The 21359-nt window shown below is 46.1% G+C and overlaps 1 protein-coding gene across 1 annotated transcript in view; it reads right to left on the bottom strand.

The window, feature by feature from the left end:
- The window catches only part of atp6v0b (ATPase H+ transporting V0 subunit b), a 40571-nt gene that overhangs the window by 6561 nt on the left and 12651 nt on the right, over positions 1 to 21359 (bottom strand). The window contains exons 3-7 of the mRNA XM_038794102.1: positions 8605 to 8688; positions 7197 to 7274; positions 4092 to 4161; positions 1913 to 1964; positions 149 to 339 (exon numbers count right to left, since the gene is read on the bottom strand). Of these exons, the coding sequence (XP_038650030.1) occupies positions 149 to 339; positions 1913 to 1964; positions 4092 to 4161; positions 7197 to 7274; positions 8605 to 8688 (475 nt within the window). The remainder of the gene's footprint in view (positions 1 to 148; positions 340 to 1912; positions 1965 to 4091; positions 4162 to 7196; positions 7275 to 8604; positions 8689 to 21359) is intronic.

Genomic DNA, 21359 nt, shown 5'->3' with positions numbered 1-21359 from the left:
AGGGAATTTTAACACATGGGGCCCATACAACTACTCATTGCTTCAGTAACTGGTGGACTCATGGAGGGGTGGAGATCTTTAGTATTGAGAGGATGCAGAGTTGGAGGGGTTGAGCGAGTGGTCATGAAAATACAGTTGACCATCTTACCTGTAGAATGGCCACAATGACTCCAAACAAACCAATGGCGCTGCCAAAAATTTCAACGATCAGGATCTTGACAAACAGGCTGGCATTCTGGGCATCAGCCAGAGCAGCACCACTACCCACAATACCAACGCAGATGCCACAAAACAGGTTAGAAAATCCCACAGTCAGGCCAGCCCCAAACATGGAGAATCCTAGAAACAAATACAGGGAATTGAGAAATCTAATCATTGAAAACCCAAGTATAATCGTGCAACAAAGCATTGAAAACAGTTAATTTGTGGTTGGAATACCTTTTCTGGCCAGTGCACGTTCTGCATTGGCTGAAAAAAAATTCAGTTTACAGCACACAATTCAGCCACTTGGCCCATCATGTCTGCGCCAGCCAGAAAATGGACAGCCAGCCGAATCCCACTTTCCAGCATTTGGTCTGTAGCCCTGCAGGTTACAACATTCGAGGTGATATCCAGACACCATTTAAATGAGTTCAGGGTTTCCACCTCCACTACCCTTCCAGGCAGCAGGTTCCAGACCGCAATACCCTCTGGGTGGAAAAGGGTTTCCTCATCACCCCTCTAATCTTTCTACCAATCACTTTAAATTTATGCCCTCTAATCACTGACCTCTCTGCTAAGGTAGTTAGACCATTCCCATCCATTTATCCAGACGCCCAGTTTTGTGCATCAAGTAAATCTCCTTTCGGCCTCCTCTATTCCAAGGGGAACAACCCAGCCTATCCAATCATTCCTCCAAGCTGCAATTTCTCAGTCCAGACAACCTTCTCATAAGTATCCTCTGAATCCTCTCCAGGGCAATTACATCCCTTTAGTAATGAGGTGACTAGAACTGCACACAATACTCAAGTTGTGTTCTCATGATTTATGCAATTCTAACATGCTCTTGCATTCTGTACCTCGGCTAATAAATGAAAGGGTTCCATCTGGATTCTTACACATCTCATCAAACTGTCCAATTACTTCTGGGATTCACTCCAAGGTGTCTCACTTCCTCTACACCGCTCAATAATTATGTATTCCTTTGCCTTGTTTGACCTCCCTAAATGCATCACCTGTCAGTTCTCTGGGTTGTATTCCATTGCCACTTTTCTGTCCACCTCACTAGCCCATTGATATCTTCGAGCAGTCTACAACAATCATCGAATTACAATGCAGGAGGCCATTCGGCCCATCGAGTCTGCACCGGCCCTTGGAAAGAGCACCCTACTTAAGTCCACACTTCCACCCTATCCCCGTAACTCCACCTAACCTTTTGGACACTGAGGGCAATTTTACATGGCCAATCCACCTAACCTGCACGTCTTTGGACTGTGGGAGGAAACCGGAGCACCTGGAGGGAAACCCACATCAAAGTGAGACTCTGCAATTTCTTCTCTGGCTTCTTCTATCAGCCTCGGATACATTTCATCCGGCCCTGGCAGTTTTCCACTTCCAAGGATGCTAACCTCCTTTATACTTCCTCTCTCTCGGTGTTTACCACATCAATACTTCATATTCCTTTTCCTTAACTACAATGTCAGCATCTTTCGTGAAGTCTATGCATAAACAAGAAATTAAAACTATGTCAAGATTCTGCACAGACATGATGAGCCACTGAGCTGGTTAGCAACCAGAAATGGTGGCAACACCATTTATACAGTATTGGGGTGGCCATCTGCAGCAGCTACTGATAGATAAATTCTTAAAACACAGATTCCATTTCAGTCGATTTTAAAGTCGGCATAACAACAAGAAAAAAGCACCAACTCACCTGCTTGATAATTCCTGGCTCCAATTGTCTGCGGAGTGGTGCCACTGAATGGCTGCAAGGAAGATTTTAAAAAACATTTTTGATGTAATAAATTGAACACCAGAAGCCAGTTCACCATCTTTCAAATTACTCATCATTTGTTACTGGTACAAGGCAGTTTTTGTGGGATCTGTTTATTTTGTCAACAAGATCTTTCAACCACTCCTCAACAGCACTGTTTCAACAACAAATATAGACATTGAGAAGCCCGAAAGCAAAGAATATTTTTGGAATATTTTCTTCAAAATTTCCATTTGTTGACGTATATAAATTGTGAGGGGAGGTTCAGAAGCAAATCTAATTTGTGTTTTTATATTTAAGAAAATGATTAAACAACAATTAGAATAACCAAATTCATAAGACTGGATTTCTCTACTTCTCAGCTTTTAAATCCTCTTGCCAAACCATAGATTATTCTCCACAAAGAATAAAGGTAGGCAATCAGCTCCCAGGATTCTACTAACTTGTGCTAATCAAAACGTGCAGCTAGGGAATACTCAATTTCTTTGGAAAGTAAAAGTAGGAGCTGCACATGTGCAGAATCAAAAGGAACAAATGTGAGTCCATTAAAGTTTGAGTTACATTGTGCCATCCGTGCCAATTTGTTGCAGTTGTATAAACCTGAGCTATTTACATTGAAAGCTTTCACCTGGGAAAATTATATTAATTCATCATGCTGTATTGGTATGGATAGAGATTAGTAGGAAAATAAGTTGTGAAGAGGATATGTGGAGCCTTCAAAGTGAAACCGCAAATGGAATATAATGTGGAAAAATGAAAAATTGTCAGGAGAATAAAAAAGCATATTAGCTAAATGGTAAGGGATTGGAGAGCTTAGAGTTTCAGAGTGATCAGAAGGTGTCCCCAGTATATGTATCACCAAAGGTACAGCAAGTAATTAGGAAAGCTAATAGAATGTTATAATTTGTGAGGCGAACTGATTACAAAAGTAGGGAAGTTATGGTTCAGTTATACAGAGTATTGGTGAGACCAGATTCGGAGTACAGTGTACAGGACTGGTTTCGATTGAACTGCTTCCAACGCTTTTCTAACCGGGTTTAATAGACTAATATCTAGAATAGGTGGATTCTCTTGAGGAAAGGTTGGACAGGCTTGCCTTGTATCCGCTGGAGTTTAGAAAAGCAAGAGGCGACTTGATTGAAACATAGAAGATCCTGAGGGGTCTTACCAGGGTGGACGTGGAAAGGTGGTTTCCTCATGTGGGAAATCTAGAACTAGGGGGTCATTGTTTAAAGATAAAGGGTCATCCCATTTAAGACAGAGATGAGGAGAATGATTTTCTCCAAGGGGGTCATGAGCCTTTGGAACCCTCTTCCTCAAAAAGGTAGTGGAAGCAGAGTTTTTGAATATTTTCAAAGTAGAGATAGATAGATTTTTGATAAGTGGGGGTGTAAGAAAGGTTATTGCAAGGAGGCAGAAATGTGGCGTTGAGGAGACAATTAGATAAGCCATCATCGTATTGAATGGGATAGCAAGCTTAAGCAACGAAGTGCTTGATCCTGCTCCCACTTCATATGTATGATGATAATAATAATAATAATCATCTTGTTTGGTGTCACAAGTAGGCTTTCATTAACACTGCAATTAAATTTCTGTGAAAATCCCCTAGTCGCCATATTCCGGCGCCTGTTCAGGTACATGAGGGAGAATTCAGAGTGTCTGATTCACCTAACAAACATGTCTTTCGGGACTAGTGGGAAGAAACCAGAGCATCCGTAGGAAACCCACGCAGACACGGAGAATGTGCAGTCTCTACACAGACAGGTACCCAAGCTGAGGGACCCTGGCACTGTGAAGCAACAGTGCTAACCATTGTGCTACCGTGCCGCCCACTGTCATTGTTGTCAAGTCTGCTCGACTGAATACCATTTCATGACAGCAAAGACAATGTATAATAGCATGAGAGAATTGGTACATTAATTCGCAACTGTTACTTGCAAATTGGAATGGCATGTGGAAAGTGAGACATTACAGTCTTAATCTAGATTATGGACATTGGTCTATCCAGCCCCTTTTTTTGGAAAGCAGGTCAAGTCAGACTTTGACATCAAATGTATCCCAGACTTCATTAAAGGTAAAATGAGCAAATCATTACATATTTATAGAAAAATTCACATACCTCTGCCATATTACTGATGACAATAGCCATGATAATCCCATAAATTGCAACAGCTTCACAGAAAATGATGCTGCAATATAATGTTAAAAAAATTATTATTCCTGGTGAACTGCTCCTTAACCACTGCCAGGTTTACCATCTGTTCACCATTACAGTCATCTTTGTCTGTGACTGAATATTTGTCAACCTCGATTTTCACAGACAGGTTTATTTTCTAAGCATCTGCTTCTTGCACTACCTCATTCCATGTTGAGACTAGCATTAAGATTCAGGTTTGTTCTCAATATTTCTCAATCATGCTCACCAAGAGCTCCCACAAGCAAGAACACATTTCCTGTGATCTGAAAGTACTGGTAGAAGTGTAGAATATACAGTACAGAAACAGTCAATTCTGGCATTTATACCCCTGGATTCACTCAAGTGCAAACACCTACCATATAAAACTCCTTAAAAATTTATTTTTTTTTTTTTTTTTTTAAAGGTGTTAATGCTTCTCTTAGTTTCTTTTTTATAAATAGGAGTTCCAACCCAATCAACCTTTGCTAAAAAGGTACATCCATCTAATTCTGGTGACATTACTTCTTGTACGTTCTTCAGTGTTGCAGTATCTTCTATAGCAATAAGTAAATCAGAATAGTGCAGAATGTTCTAAATTTAGTCGAACCAAGGTAATGCAACATTACCTCTCTAGTTTTATATTCTATTCCTAAGGGGTAGCACAGTGGTCATCACAGTTACTTCACAGCTGCAAGGTCCCAGGTTGGATTCCCGGCTTGGGTCACTGCCTATGCGGAGTCTGCATGTTCTCGCCGTGTCTGGGGGAGGAGGGGGGGGGGGGGGGGGGGGGTTTTCCTCCGGGTGCTCCGGTTTCCTCCCACAGTCCAAAGATGTGCAGGTTAGGTGGATTCGCCACGTTAAATTGTCCTTAGGTTAGGTGGCGTTACTGGTGTACGGGGATAAGGTGGAGGTGTGGGCTTAAGTGGGGTGCTCTTTCAAAGAGCCGGTTCAGACTCGAAGGGCCGAATGGCCTACTTCTGCACTGTAAATTCTATGATGATTCTAAGATGATCTATCTAGCAATGAAAACCAGTAGTTTGTTGATACAGGCCATATCAAATTATACTGCTACATTGAGTGATTTATGTATTTAATTCTCTGCCACTTTACCCCGCTACTTTTTTTTAACCTATCAAAGAATAACTGGTCTCTTTATTCCCCACAAAACTAGCTCACCTAGTTCTTAATGAATTTCATTTGGCGTATTCACCAAGCCCATTAATTATGTGTAACTGGTAAAGTCCGCCACATTATGACCCTAAATAATCAGATTTTTAAAAAAAACTAAATTCTCTAGGTGTGGCTTGTCGGCAAGACAATATTTATTTATCGTTCCTATAACCACAATGCTACGTTGTGCCTCCCCTCCAGCACAATTTGATGCAATCTGCAAATCTGGATTACATACCTCAACTTCCAAAGACCAAATCATTAATGCATGTGGGAAGTAACTGTGATCCCAGTACAGCTTCCCACCAGACACATGTTCCCATTTCCTGCCGGTCTCCGAACAGTTATGATGCTGGATTAACAATCCAGAGGTCATGAATTCAAAGGACACCATGGCAACTTGTGAAAACGAAGGAAGTAAATCGAAACAATGAAATTAAAGCTCAAATGGTTCGGTAAAGTCTTTAAGACAAGGAACCTGCCACAGCTACCCTTCTAGGAAGACAATTCCACATCATATAGCCTCCACATTGTATTCTTAATTACATCCATTCTTAACTCCCCGGGGAGCCTCATCAAAATACTCAGTTGTTAAGGTGACGAGGAACAAAGAATAAATATATCGTCTTGCCAGCAAGTCACACAGAGAATTTTGTTTTTTAAAATGTGATAATTTAGGGCAAACAATCCTCCCTTTTACTGTGAGCTTGCTATTGGATTGTAGGTAGGACTTTGCTTTATCATGTCACTTCAGAGACAGCATCAACCATTGAAGACAATTTGACTAACAGGGTAAATTATTAAACAGGCTTATTCACAATATAACTGAACAGTACAATAACTAGGAGGCTAGAAACAGACAGATTAATCAAAACAAACCAGGCATTAAGATGAATTATTTTGTAGAACTAAAGATGAAGTACTTGTCAAAAAATTATTTAATCCCAACAAAAAAAAAATACAAACTTTAAGAATTGTGCAAGCAAGGAGCTAAATTCATCCTCCTGGTTTCATTGCGAGATTAATGGAACTATCAATAACAGGACTGTGCCGTGTTCTACACACACAATTCCTTTGATGATGTCAATTTAACTTTCAATTAACTAATAAATCACATTTATCATTTGTTTATGCATATCTTTGTAGGCCCATTATTTCAGCTTGTTCTTGTCCCAGTGAATTAGCCTATCCTTCTTCTATGACCCATCTCTGACTCTACTTATGCTCTGTTTCTTTGATGACTGCAAGCTGTTCACCATATTTATTGGCTCTGTGACAAGAGTCCACATACCTGACCTAACGTACCATTTCCCTCATTCTTAATTTAGTTTATTTTAATAAAGTTATCTTCCAATTCTGATAAAAGGTTCAGCCTGAAAAGTTAACTTTGTGTCCTCTCTTCAGATGTTGAAGGACATTCTGATAATATCCAGCATTTTGTTTTTTTAGAAATCTACAGACATCAATCAAAAACCAGAACTGAACTAAAAACTCTGTACAAAACCAATAACGGTTATCTGGAATGGACCACTTCTCAAAAACATTATCCTGCAACATCAGTTACAACCCGATGAGTAGAAAATCTTAACAATTCATAAAAAGAACATTTACATTTAAAATCCTATTTTGCCCCATCTTAGTCTCCCATAACTCATGGTAGATGTAATGCCATATCCAGTTTGTTTTAAACACAAACTAGAAAACTAAATCCCCCATCCAATTCCTACAAACAAGCACCTAGATATCAGCAGTAGGGCCAGAGAGATTATTTTGTCCAAAAATGCTTGCAATTGATTGACATAATAGATGTACTATTTTAAATCGGTGTTATTTTTTAAACACACTCACATAAATTAAGTGTTATTTTAAAACAATTACCTGACAAGATTTTTGGTTTTAATCCTAGGTGCCTTCACACCCCCACCAAGAATACTGGAGCCAGTGATGTAAATCCCCCTGAGTAAACAAAAAACACAAGGAAGTGGTTATGTCTGTTTCTTTTCCAATAAAACCTTATTCCTAAGGTAATAGCACAGGCAGACAACTTATTCTCAAGGCTTTGGGAAGTGGGGAGGTGAGTCACACATTACAGAATACTTGACGTCTGACCTATTCTTGTAGCCACATCATTTATAAATTCGGTGATGGTAATGACATTGACATTGAATGTTATGGGGAGGTGATATGTTGGGAGATGGTTATTACCGGTGATGGTAATGACCCAAAATGTTAGGTGCCACTTATTTGCCCAAGACTGGATGTTTTTTTTCTAAATATTTTTATTGGAATTTTTGCACTTAACACAAAGACAATAACCAAAACAACAACAACACCAGCACCAGTATCACAAGTTGCCACCGTGTCTGTGACAGTAGTCCAAGTAATATCACCTTACATTATTTTTAAGTGTTGTTATTGGGATTTTTTACATTTAGTTGGAAGAATTATACAAAGCTTTACATTCGTATTTACAATTACTGCCAGAAATCTTTACTCTGTTTACAATGGAAAAAGGCCGTCCAGAACTCAGAGTCTGGGGCAGGACCAGAACATGTGGGCGTGATTGGCCAGGCCCTCCCGTCACCGCTCACACCTATCCTCCTCCTCTGGGAAAAACCAACTCATGCGCGCCTTAGTGAGGTGCGCTCAATGGACTAGCTTGAGCTAATCTAGTCCTACCATTGTGTCCAGAAATGTGTGTCTGGGTCTCCTTGCGGAGAACGTCACGCAGCTGCATGTACCCGAGCTCATTCCCTTTCCAGAATTGAGTCTCTCTTGAGAGTTCCCCAGGCTCGCCAGTCAATCGCCCACGTACATGTCCTCTACCCTCAAGTGTCCCTCTGTCCTCCCTCCATGTCCCAAATGTGGAGTCTAGACTCGCCGGTGTGAACCTGTGGTTGTTGCAGATGGGGGCCTCGCCAAGCTTGAAACTAGCCTGAACTAGCTCCATGTCCTTAGTGTGACCACTACCACCTGGGTCCTGGAATCTGTCTGGGGGGTGCCAGTCTCGGAGAGATGACTGCGTGCAGGAGGCCTCCTCCATTCAGACCCAGTCCACTGCCCAAGACTGGATGATGTTCTAGTTTTGCTGTATGTGGGTATGGCTGTCTTTATTAACTGAGGAACTGCTTTGTCTAACACAAAGTACATTTTGTTGATCCTTGTAACTCTTCTTTATTTAAAAATATCCATGATTCAAAGTACAAACAGTTATTACATTTATTCATGATCTTTGGGCATCCTGGTCAAATTTAGGCATTGATACTGATGAGAAAAAACATCTTACCATGCAGCACCCACGACAGACAATGAGATAGCCAACCCAATTCCCAGGTTTGCCCACATGAAGGGAGACGTTTCTGTTAAAAACCTATCAGGAATAGAAAACAAACATGAACATGAATTAAAATAAAAGCAAATTGCTGCGGATACAGGAATCTGAAACCAAAGAGAAAATGCTGGAAAATCTCAGCAGGTCTGGCAGCATCTGTAGGGAGACCTACAGATGCTGCCAGACCTACTGAGATTTTCCAACATTTTCTCTTTGATTAAAATAAATTGAATCGCTTTATACTTTTGCACTTCATGTCTGAAGTAAGCATCTAGTAAAAGCTTTCTTAAAATGTTAAGTCAAAAAATGACTTGCTAATTGAAATTAAAATGTCGACATGGACATGAAAGATTTCATGCCAATAATAACAACAATCGCTTATTGTCACAAGTAGGCTTCAATGAAGTTACTGTGAAAAGCCCCTAGTGTGCCAGCAGGACATCCGGTGGGGTTATGTAGGGGTAAGACGTGCTCGAAGTGGCTCCAGCTAGGGTACTGTTCTTCTGGTCCTTTTCACTTAGCCAATGGCAAACATGTTATTGTCTGTGGGTCTTTGGGTAGGCACCTCATTGATCCTAGTTAATGTCTATGCTCCAAACTGGGACAGTACAGGTTTTATTAATAGGCTGTGAGCCTCCATCCCCAATTTGGATTCGCATCAGCTTATTTTGCAGGGTGACTTGAACTGTGTTCTGGACCAAGGAATGGATTAGTCTAGGCCCAAATCACCTGACTCCATCAGGGGTGGTAATGGCGTTGGTTGTCATGGAGCAGATGGGAGGGGCAGGTATACTCATGTGTCGAATTTTGTGTGGTCGGTAGGTCTCTCCTCCCTTCGGTGGAGGGGACGGGTTACTCTGCGATTGTGATTTCAGATCATGCCTTTCTTTTGTTGATTTCGCACTAGAGTCAGGTCCTTCCCAGCATCCACCATGGAGATTGGATATGTCATTATTAACAGACAAAAGATTTTGTCAACGCATGTCCACTGCCATAGGGGAATACATTAAATTTAATAAAAGTGAGCCTATCCCACTTTCTACACAGAGGGGAGACCTTAATGTGGTTAACGGGGGTGAGATAATTTCCAACAAAGTGCACATGGGAAAGGCTGCGAGAGTTGAGCGGCAGAGACTAGTGGACTCCATCCTGGAGGTGGATTATCAGTATTCACTTGGCCCAATCTTGGAGTTGCAGGTGAGCAGGAAAGTTTTGCAGACACAATTTGAATTACCAACGGATAAGGCAGCAGGCCAGCTGCAATGTTCGAGGGGTGTATTTTATGAACATGGCGAGGCCAGTCACGTTTTAGTTCACCAGCTGAGCCAGGCAGCATCCCAGGAGCAGATACAAAACTCGAGTGGAAGCCTGGCTTCCGCCACCCCTCAGGTCAATGTGGTTTTTGAAACATTTTATCGGGATCGCTGTAGATCGGTGTCCCCAGCGGAGTGCTCAGCTATGAAGGATTTGGGGTGTGGGGGGGAAGAAAGAGAGAGAGTTGGAATCCCTGTTGGGCCCATGGAAATTAGGAAATGCATTGGGTTGATGCAGCCGGTAAAGCTCCTGCCCCTGATGGCTTCCCCATTGAGTTTTCCAAGTTTGCAGAACAATTGGTCCCTCTAATTTTAGATATGTTTAACGACTCCTTGTCCTGGCGTTCATTGCCAGTTACACTTGCACAGGCCTCTATTTCCCTGATCCTGAAGATAGACAAGGACAATGCGGAATGTGGGTTGTACCGACCAAATTCACTTTTAAATGCAGGCCTGCATTTCTCCCCGTGCCTGCGTGGGTTTCCTCCGGGTGCTCCGGTTTCCACCCATAGTCCAAAGGCGTGCAGGTTAGGTGGATTGGCCATGATAAATTGCCCTTCGTGACCAAAAATGTTAGGAGGAGTTATTGGGTTACGGGGCTAGAGTGGAAGTGAGGGCTTAAGTGGGTCGGTGCAGGCTCTATGGGCCAAATGGCCTCCTGCATTATATGTTCTATTTGCTCTGGCAACAGAATTGCTTGCTATAGCACTTAGATTTTCCAGCAGGGTGGCACGGTGGTGCAGTGGTTGGCACTGAAGCCCAGGTTCGATCCCTGCCCTGGGTCACTGTGTGGAGTTTGCACATTCTCTCAGTGTTTGCATAGACTTTACCCCCAGAACCCAAAGATGTACAGGTTAGGTGGATTGGCCATGCAATTTAGCATGGCCAATCCCCTTAATTGGAAAAAACATAATTGGGTACCCTCAATTTTTTTATTTTTTTTTAAATCTCCCAGTAAGTGGAGGAGGATAAATCTGGGAGGGGTGGATCATAGGGTGCCCTTGTATGTGGATGACCTGCATTATTATATTACGGACCCAGTATAGACTGTGGATAATGAAGGTGCTTGGGAGCTTTGGCTCCTTCTCTGGGTACAAGTTGAATTTGGATGAGTGGACTTCCGGTTGCGGTGATGCGGAGCTAAGCCGCACTTTCGGTAGCTCCCGCTATTTTCGGTCTTTTGGGCTCTTTTAAGGGCCCGTAGCGGTGCTGGCTGGACTTTTCCCGTTGTGGGAACACATCCATTGTGCTTATCTGCCGGTGGATGGACTGGACCAGGAGCGGAGCGGTTACAAAATCAGCATTGGAGCAGAGAAAGGTGCGAGGCAGGAGAAACAAGATGGCGGTGAGCAGGGAACCGGCAGCGTGGCAGCAATGGGCGCAGGAGCAGCTTGAGAGCTGAAGGCTGAGCTTTTGGAACCGTTTACGGCCTCGCTGGACAAGCTCATGGCGACTCAGACGGCTCAGGGTGCAGAGATCCGAGAGCTACGGCAAAAGGCCTCGGAGAGCGAGGACAAAATCCTAGGGCTGGCAGTGAAGGTGGAGTCGCACGAGGCGCTCCACAAGAAATGGCTAGCGAGGATGGAGGAAATGGAGAACCGCCCCCGTCGGAAGAACTTGCGCATCCTGGGCCTCCTGGAGGGGCTGGAAGGTTCGGACTTGGGGGGCCTACGTGGCCGTGATGCTGAACTCGTTAATGGGCGCGGTGTCGTTCCAGGAGCCCTTGGAGCTGGAGGGTACCCATTGAGTGCTGTTGAGGAAGCCCAAGCCGAACGTGCCGCCAACGGCGGTGCTGGTCTGTTTTAACCGCTTCGTTGACCGTGAGTGTGTGCTGAGATGGGCGAAGGAGAGGAGCAGCAAGTGGGAGAATGCAGAGATCCGGATTTATCAGGATTGGAGCGCGGAGGTGGCGAAGAGAAGGGCTGGTTTTAATCGGACGAAGGCAGTGCTTCACAAGAAGGGGGTGAAGTTTGGCCTGTTACAGCCGGCTCGCCTCTGGGTCACTTATAAAGATCGCCAGCTCTACTTCGATTCCCCGGAGGATGCCTGGGCCTTCGTCCAGGCAGAGAAGTTGGACTCGAACTGAGGGGCTGGGGACTGATGTACATAGTCCGGAGGCATTGTCCTCCTTGGTATCCTTTTGTTTTTCTGGTTGTGTTTGTTGATGCCTTTTTGCTTTTTCGCTTTTTGGGGCTGTTATTTATTAATTCTGGTGCTTTCTCGTTTTTCACTGGTGGAGGGCTGGGGAGCTGCTTGCGGGCCCGCTGGGTCACGCGCCCTTCTTCTTCCCGCGTGTTGGGTCGGGGTGTCGGGGTCTGAGACTGAAGCGCAGGCTTTCTTCCCGTGCTGGAGGCGCAGTGGGGTGGTGGTGGTTGTGTTACACCGGGGGGGGGGGGGGGGGGGGGTCGTTGGGGTGGTGGGAGCAGCCGGGGTCAGCAGGAGTCGGCTGACTTACGGAAGTACGAAGGAAGGGATTACGCAGCTGGGGGGGGGGGGGGGGGGGGGTGTCTGGGAGCGGACGTGGCTATGCTCCAGGAGACGCGCCCTAAGGTGGCGGATCAGGTGAGGCTGAGAAGAGGCTGGGTTGGGCAGGTGTTTCACTCGGGGCTAGATGCGAAGAATCGAGGGGCGGTGATTTTATTGGTAAGAGCTTGTCGTTTGTGGCGTTGAGTGTGGTGGCAGATAGCTGTGGCAGATATGTAATGGTGAGTGGTAGGCTTCAAGGGGAGCAGGTGGTTCTGGTTAATGCGTACGCCCCCAACTGGGACGATGCAGGTTTCATGCGGCGAATGTTGAGCCGGATTCCGGACCTGGAGACGGGGGGGGGGCTTGATCTTGGGAGGGGATTTTAATACTGTGTTGGACCCAGCTCTGGATCGTTCGAGGTCTGAGACGGGCAAGAGGCCGGCGGCGGCCTCAGTGCTGGGGGGGTTCATGGATCAGATGGGAGGGGTAGACCCTTGGAGGTTTTTGAGGCCGAGAGGTAGGGAGTTTTCCTTTTTCTCCCATGTCCACAAGGCTTATTCCCAGATTGACTTTTTTGTTCTCAGCAGGGCGCTAATCCCGAGAGCGCTGGGGGCGGAGTATTCAGCGATTGTCATATCTGACCACGCTCCGCATTCGGTGGAACTGGAGCTGGGGGAGGGGAAGAATCAGCGCCCGCTGTGGAGGTTAGATGTGGGACTTCTGGCAGAGGAGGAAGTATGTGGGCGGGTCCGTAGGTGCATACAGGGGTATTTGGAAGCTAATGACAATGGGGAGGTGCAAGTTGGGGTGGTCTGGGAAGCGTTGAAGGCAGTGGTTAGAGGGGAGCTGATATCTATTTGGGCGCACAGGGAGAGGGGAGGGGGGGGGGAAAAGAGGGTTGAGAGGGAGAGATTGGTGGAAGAAATGGTAAGGGTGTCAGGAGGTATGCGGATGTCCCGGAAGAGGGGATTTTGAGGAAGCGTTGCAGTCTCCAAGCGGAGTTCGATATACTGACCATCCAGAAGGCGGAGGCGCAGTGGAGGAGGGCGCAGGGGGCGGTATAGGAGTATGGGGAGAAGGCAAGTCGGATGCTGGCCCACCAGCTCCAGAAGCAGGAGGCAGCGAGAGAGATGGGGGAGTCACAGATGCAGGAGGGAACCTGGTGCGGAGTGCTAGGGACATTAATGGGGTGTACAGATCCTTTTACGAGGGGCTGTACCGGTCGGTGCCCCCTAGGGAGGTGGGAGGGATGGAACGCTTTCTGGATAAGCTGGAGTTCCCAAGAGTGGAGGAGGAGCGGGTGGTGGGTCTGAGGGCCCCAATCGAGTTGGAGGAGCTGATTGAGGCGCTGGGGAGCATGCAGACAGGGAAAGCACCGGGACCCAACGGGTTCCCGGTGGAGTTTTATAAGAGGTTCTCAGACCTGCTGGGCCCGTTGTTAGTGAGGACCCTGAATGAGGCGGGGGGGGGGGGGGGGGGGGGGGCTTTGCCCCCGACGATATCTCGAGCAATAATTTCACTGAGTCTGAAGCGGGATAAGGACTCCCTCCAGTGTGGGTCTTACAGGCTGATCTCGCTCCTCAACGTAGATGCAAAGTTGTTGGCTAAGATACTGTCCAGGAGGGTGGAAGATGTGGTCCCGCTGGTTATCCATGAGGGGTTTGTGAAGGGGAGGCAGCTGAATGTCAACGTGCGGCGGCTTCTTAATGTTATAATGATGTCGGCGGCGGAGGGGAAGGAGGAAATAGTAGCATCGATGGATGCGGAGAAAGCCTTCGATAGGGTGGAGTGGAGCTACCTATGGGAGGTGTTGAGGAGATTTGGGTTCGGTGAGGGATAAATTAGGTGGGTGAGGCTGTTGTATAGTGCCCCGGTAGCGAGCGTGGTGACGAATGGGAGGAGGTCGGAGGACTTTCGGCTGTCCTGGGGGACGAGGCAGGGGTGCCCCTTGTCTCTCCTGCTCTTCGCGTTAGCGATTGAACCCCTGGCCATGGCGCTGAGGGATTCGAAGAACTAGAGGGGGATTGTTGGGGGGGGGGCACCGGTTGTCGCTGTAAGCGGATGGTTTACTGTTGTACATCGCGGATCCGGCGGGGGGAATGCCAGAGGTGTTGAGGATACTTGGGGAGTTTGGGGATTTTTCGGGCTATAAGCTCAACGTGGGGAAGAGTGAGCTGTTTGTGCTGCACTTGGGGGACCAGGAGAGGGAGATAGGGGAGCTCCCGTTGAAGAAGGCAGAGAGGAGCATTAGATATCTTGGGGTTCAGATAGCTAGGAGCTGGGGGGCCCTACATAGGCTAAACTTTGAGGCTGGTGGAACAGATGGAGGAGAAGTTTAGGAGGTGGGATGGGCTGCCACTCTCCTTGGCGGGCAGGGTCCAGTCGGTTAAGATGACGGTGCTCCCAAGGTTTTTGTTTCTCTTCCAGTGTCTCCCCATCTTGATACTGAAGGCTTTCTTTAGGAGGGTTAATAAGAGTATTTTGGGGTTCGTGTGGGCGCGGAAGACCCCGAGAGCGAGGAGGGTATTCCTGGAGCGAGGCAGGGAGGTAGGTGGTTTGGCGTTGCCCAACCTGTATGGGTACTACTGGGCTGCGAATGTGGCAATGATTCGTAGGTGGGTGATGGAGGGGGAGGGTGCTGCATGGAAGAGGTTGGAGGTGGCGTCCTGTGTGGGCACGAGTTTGGAGGCACTGGTGACGTGGGAACTGGGGTCTCCACCCTGGGAATACTTTCAGGTATATGCAGATTAGAGAGTTTGTTAAGCGGCAGGTGGCGGAGTTTCCGCTACTGCCGCCAAGGGGGGTGCAGGATAGGGTGCTCTCGGGGACGTGGGTCGGTGAGGGTAGGATCTCGGCAATTTATCAGGTGATGCAGGAGGGGGAGGAAGCCTCGGTGGAAGAGCTGAAAGCGAAGTGGGAGGAGGAGCTGGGGGAGGAGATTGACGAGGGGATGTGGGCGGACACGCTGGGGAGGGTGAATTTGTCCTCTTCCTGCGCACGGCTCAGCTTAATTCAGCTGAAGGTGCTGCATGGGGCGTACATGACTGGGGCCAGGCTGAGCCGGTTCTTTGGGGGTGAGGACAGGTGTGGGAGGTGTTCGGGAGGCCCGACGAATCACACCCACATTGTCTGTACGTGTCCGGCGTTGGAGGGGGGTGGCGGGGACCTTGCCCAAGGTGGTCGGTTCCGGGGTGGAACGGGGCTGGGGGCCCGCTATCTTTGGGGTAGCATCGGAGCCAGGAGTGCAGGAAGCGAGAGAGGCCGGTATTCTGGCCTTTGAGTCTCTAGTAGCCCGGCGCAGGATTCTTTTACAGTGGAGGGACTCGAAGCCCCCGAGCCCGGACATGGCCGGGTTCATCAAACTGGAGGGGGTCGAGTTTGCCCTGAGGGGGTCGGTGCAAGGGTTCTTCCGGCAGTGGCAGCCTTTTCTTGATTTCCTGGTGGAGTGTTAGGGGGTGGGGATTATGGGTCTGTTAAGGGGGTTTGTTTTTGCAACTATATGTTTGTTACTTTCTTTTTTGTTCTTAATTTATTGCTTTGTATTTGGGGGGAGGGGGGGGTTGGGAGAAAATTTGTTGTTGAAAAATTATTTAAAAAAAAAAAAGAATTTGGATGAATGAATACTTCCTGGTTAACCCTCTGGAGGGGAGGCCATCTGGGAATTTTACCTTTTCGCCTCGACAGATCTAGTTTCGTTATTTGGGAATCCAGGTGGGCCTCTCTTCATAAATGAAATTATGCTAGTCTGGTTAATGGGGTCAAATCTGACTTACAGAAACGGGATAACCTCCCCCTGTCCTTGGCGGGCAGGATTCAGATGATTAAGGTGAATGAACTCCCGAGATTTTTAGTGGTTTTTCAATGTCTCCCCAGTTTTCTTCCCAAGTCCTTTTTTGTCAAAATTCATAAATTAGCGTCCTCTTTCATTTGGGTAGGTAAGGTCCCAAGGATCCATAGGGTACTCCTTCAGAGATAGGCAATCAGGAGGCTTGGCTATACCCAATTTATTTTATTATTGGGCAGCCAATATTGAGATGGTACTGGGGTTGTCAGACTTCTTACTGTTCAGGGGTGGTTTAGTGATCCAGATTCTATATGAAATGAAAATCGCTTATTGTCACAAGTAGGCTTCAATGAAGTTACTGTGAAAAGCCCCTAGTCGTCACATTCCGGCACCTGTTCGGGGAGGCTGCTACAGGAACACGCGCTGCTGGCCTTGGTCTGCTTTACAAGCCACTCTGTGCTAAACCAGCCCCTGGAGGAGGGTTTCTGTAAGGGTTCTAGCCTTGGTGCATTAGCAACTGCATTGCTGCCGTTCTGTAAGATTTTTCTCGAATCCAGTAGTGGCATACACCCTGAATCTGGAAGCAGTTCCGACAGCATTTTAAACTTAGTTGGGCGAGGCCGGGGGTGGCGGTGGCGTCTGCTGGTGGAATTGTGTGTATATACAGCCAGATCCCATCAGTGGAGTCTGCTCCATTGAATGAGGTAAAGGTGAAATGGGAGGTCAATTGGGTCCTATTCTGGACGATGATGTCTGGAGCAAGGCTCTTCACAGGGTCAACTCCACGCCCTCAGGGGAGTGGATGAGTGTTTTCTTCTCAGGTGGAGGTGGGGACAGACGTGAGTGTTGTTCTTGGGGGCCAGCTAATCACACTCAGATGTTCTGGTCTTGCCCCAAGTTAGTAAGCTTTTGGGTCTCTTTCTTAAGCATAATGTCAGAGATACTTAATGTCGATCTAGAGCCATGTCAGTTGGTGGTCATTTCATAGAATTTACAGCGCAGAAGGAGGCCATTCGGCCCATCGAGTCTGCCCCGGCTCTTGTAAAGAGCACCCTACCCAAGGTTAACACCTTCACCCTATCCCCATAACCCAGTAACCCCACCTAACACTAAGGGCAATTTATCATGGCCAATCCACCTAACCTGCACATCTTTGGACTGTGGGAGGAAACCGGAGCACCCGGAGGAAACCCATGCACACACGGGGAGGATGTGCAGACTCCGCACAGACAGTGACCCAAGCCGGAATCGAACCTGGGAACCTGGAGCTGTGAAGCGATTGTGCTAGCCACAATGCTACCGTGCTGCCCCTTTTTTTTTAGCCTTGAATATCTCACTGAATTTGACAAAGAGCATTTAAAAAGTGATCAATATTGTGGTTTAGGGAAGACCAACTTTTTAATGCACAGAACCTTTGATTTTTTAAAAATATAAATTTAGAGTACCCAATTATTTTTTCCAATTAAGGGGCAATTTAGAGTGGCCAATCTACCTATCCTGCACATCTTTGGGTTGTGGGGGTGAAACCCACGCCGACACGGGGAGAATGTGCAAACTCCACACGGACAGTGACCCAGGGCCGGGATTCGAACCCGGGTCCTCAGCGCCGTAGGCAGCAATGCTAACCACCCCGGGCATTAAACCCGCTGGTGCTGCAGACAGGGTTGAAGGTGGATGTCCTTGCCTTTGCCTCGATAATAGCCCGGAGATGAGTTCTGCTTGGGTGGAGCTCTCCAACTCCACCCAGTGCTTTGGCCTGGTTGGGAGACTTTATGTTGATCTTACATTTGGAGACGGTCAAGTACATGATTAGGGGGTCGGTAGGGGGTTTCTACCCAAGGTGGCAGCCATGCATTTCCCTTTTTTTTTTATAAAAAGAGCTAGTCACTGTCAGTTGTTAAGGGGTTTGTTTAATGTTGGGGGTTCAAGTTAATTTGTTTTCGATTGTTTGTTGTGCTCTTTGTCACAATAACTTGAATTAATTGTTTTATCTTATTTTGTTTATAAAGAAAAGCTTTTAATAAACTTTTTTTTATAAAGTGTGCCACATTCCCTCGAGTCTCCTGCGGTCATACCTCTTTTCAATAAGATTGAGCACATCAAAATAGAGATACGGGTTAAGTTTGCCGCCAGCAGCACAACAGTATCACAAATCTCAAAGAGAGCTTTCCACAAGATTGTGAGATCTCTGTGGATGATTTTCCCTTTACCAAAGTCAGTTGGAAACTGCCACCAGGCGTTCAACAAGTGACATTCCAAGCAGGATAAACAGCCAATCACACTGAAGTATCCTCAGATGGCAAATCAGAAACCAGAAACAATCCCTTCACTTCTAATGACAGAACTTGAAAAAAAAATTTAAAGTACCCAATTTTTTATTCCCCCCAAGGGACAATTTAACGTGGCCAATCCACCTACCCTGCATATCTTTGGGTTGTGGTGGTGGGGGGTGGTTGGGGGGGGGGGGGGCACACAGATGGGGAGAATGTGCAAACTCCACACGGACAGTGAACCGGGATCCTCGGCGGCATGAGGCAGCAGTGCTAACCACTGCGCCAACGTGCTGCCCCATAGATGACAACAAAATGAATGATTGGGCCACATTATGATATTAAGGTAGAGGCAAAAACATTACAAATAACATTTTCTTAAATGTGGAATTTTCATAATGGAAAAATTGGACATTCAACAAATACTAAATTTCTCTTTCGGGCCACTGAATGTGTTTAGTAATTATGAACTCAGTATGCTGTTTAAAAATCTAGTAAAATCTCAATTAACACAGTGCAACTTTTTCAAGGGATTTTACAGAGAGAGACTAAGAGTGTCAGAGTTAAAATTATCAGTTCAATGATTTCCAATTCACTGCACTCTCAGGAGGACCTCAAAACACACACTGGAGAAGCACAGAATCATTGAGCGTATTTCTGCATTTCCATTCTTAACTATGCACTTGCGGATTGCAGAAGTTGCTGTTCAGTTGCTTTCACCGTCATTACCACAACAAAGTCCAGGAGATATACATATTTATATATACACAGACATACAAGTACACAGATGACATAGAAACTTGGCAGCAAACAGTTGGTAAATGTATGTAAGCGTACATTTCCACAATCCTGTAAAGATTTGCCCACACTATTATGCAGCATTAGTTACGAGAAGTACACCAAGTAAAAGTAGTAATTTCTTCATAAAATGATAACCGAGAATGCTCATCAGAACAACCCTATTTGCAGTCATGTGTTGTACTAAACAATTTACAAGGTCACTGTTCAGTGTCTGTTATAACCAAAAATAACAGTAAACTTAACAACACACAAGACAAGGTTAAAGCAAGATTCTACCACGAGGATCAGGGCACACCCTGTTCCTGGAAGAAGCTGTGAAATACTGGCACAAAGCAAGAATTTAACACCTTCAACATCAACAGAAAGCAATCAATTTCTCTGTTCCAAATTGAAGATGAAGTCTTGTGTACCAATCAGTTGACCTATAATCCCTCGTATTGCATTTTAGTTCAATTGATTACAGTTCACCCCCTAAAGTAACCTTTAATTCGATAATCAATGCAGTTTCTGGCACAGGTATTTCCACCATAATGATCTGATGTAAAATTCTACATTGTATACAAAAATTGCTTTATGTTCGCAATAAAAAAAAGCTTCTTCTCCTTCCCCATGCCTTCCCATATTGTGTTTAGAGAAACAAGCATTCACTGATCCTAGTGTGTCAAAAGCAGGGAGGGTTTCGAGAATGAATCTCCTGATTAGATTTAAATGCAGATTTACCCATGTAACACCACGTTTTTTTCCCATCACTATTCAGTAGGAAGCATCCCCCACCCCACAACTTGTTATTCTTATTAGTTCATATTGCTCCAAAAACCCACAGATATTGCAACTGTACTGTTGAGCGGATGAGGATTTTTCAAACCTTTTTTGAAATATCAACAAAAATTTTCCATTATAACAACAAATACAACTCCAACGTTTAACCACCTCCAGCGCCACCACCCCCTTCCCCCCAAACTGAAAACAAAACTTAACCAAAAATACCCTTGAACAACTAACTGTGACCAGCTCCATGAAATAGGAAATGAATGGCTGCCATCTCGAGTGGAACCCTTCTACCGATCCCCTCATGGTGCACTTGACCTTCTCCAAGTATAAAAACTTCATTAGGTCACTCAACCAGGCCAAGGCACTGGGCAGAACAAGAGACCTCCACCCAAGCAGAACTTGCCTGTGGGATATCAAAGAGGCAAAGACGAGGACATCCGCATTCACCCGTCTGCAGCACCGGCGAGGCCGAGGCCCTGAAAATAGCCACCAGTGTCAAGGCTCCAGCTCAATCCCAAGAACATTTGACATGGCGTTGAAGGAGGAGACCCAGGCGCTTACAAGTTTGGGATATGGAATCGTTAAACATATCCAGCAACAATGGGATCAGCTGAGCTGCAAATTTCTTATCGAATTCAATAGGGAATCCATCTGGGCCCACCTTTACCCGACTGCATTAAACCCATACATTTCATGATTTCCTCCGGACTCAACGGAGACTCGAGCTTCGCTCTTCTCCCCCATTCCACCACTGGCATGGATAACCCACCCAAAAATGGCATCATGGGCAACCTCTCCCCTGGGGGCTCGATTTATATAGGCTTCGGTAAAAGGCCTCAATGAAATGAAAATCGCTTATTGTCACGAATAGGCTTCAAATGAAGTTACTGTGAAAAGCCCCTAGTCGCCACATTCCGGCGCCTGTTCGGGGAGGCTGTTACAAGAATTGAACCGTGCTGCTGGCCTGCTTGGTCTGCTTTCAAAGCCAGCGATTTAGCCCTATGCTAAACAGTCCCAAAAGCAACATTGACCTTCGCTGGGGCAGAAACCAACCCTCCACTCGAGTCCCTCACCTGCACTGTCTCCCAGAAGACAGTCTGCCACCGCAGCCCACCCAAGACGGCCATCAAACCTCCCCAACAGAATAGAACAAAGAAAAGGTCGCAGTCACCGTCAAGAGAACCAGAGGATGTTCCAAACCTGATAACAATTTCCATTTTTTTCCTGTCTAATTATGCCTATTTCAAAAGTTAATATTTTCAAAGTGCCACAATGAAAGGGAAATCATAAGTTACCGAGACCAAC

This window comes from Scyliorhinus canicula, chromosome 4 (assembly GCF_902713615.1).
Source record: "Scyliorhinus canicula chromosome 4, sScyCan1.1, whole genome shotgun sequence".
Lineage (NCBI taxonomy): Eukaryota > Metazoa > Chordata > Chondrichthyes > Carcharhiniformes > Scyliorhinidae > Scyliorhinus > Scyliorhinus canicula.
This window is presented reverse-complemented; position numbering and strand designations above follow the sequence as displayed.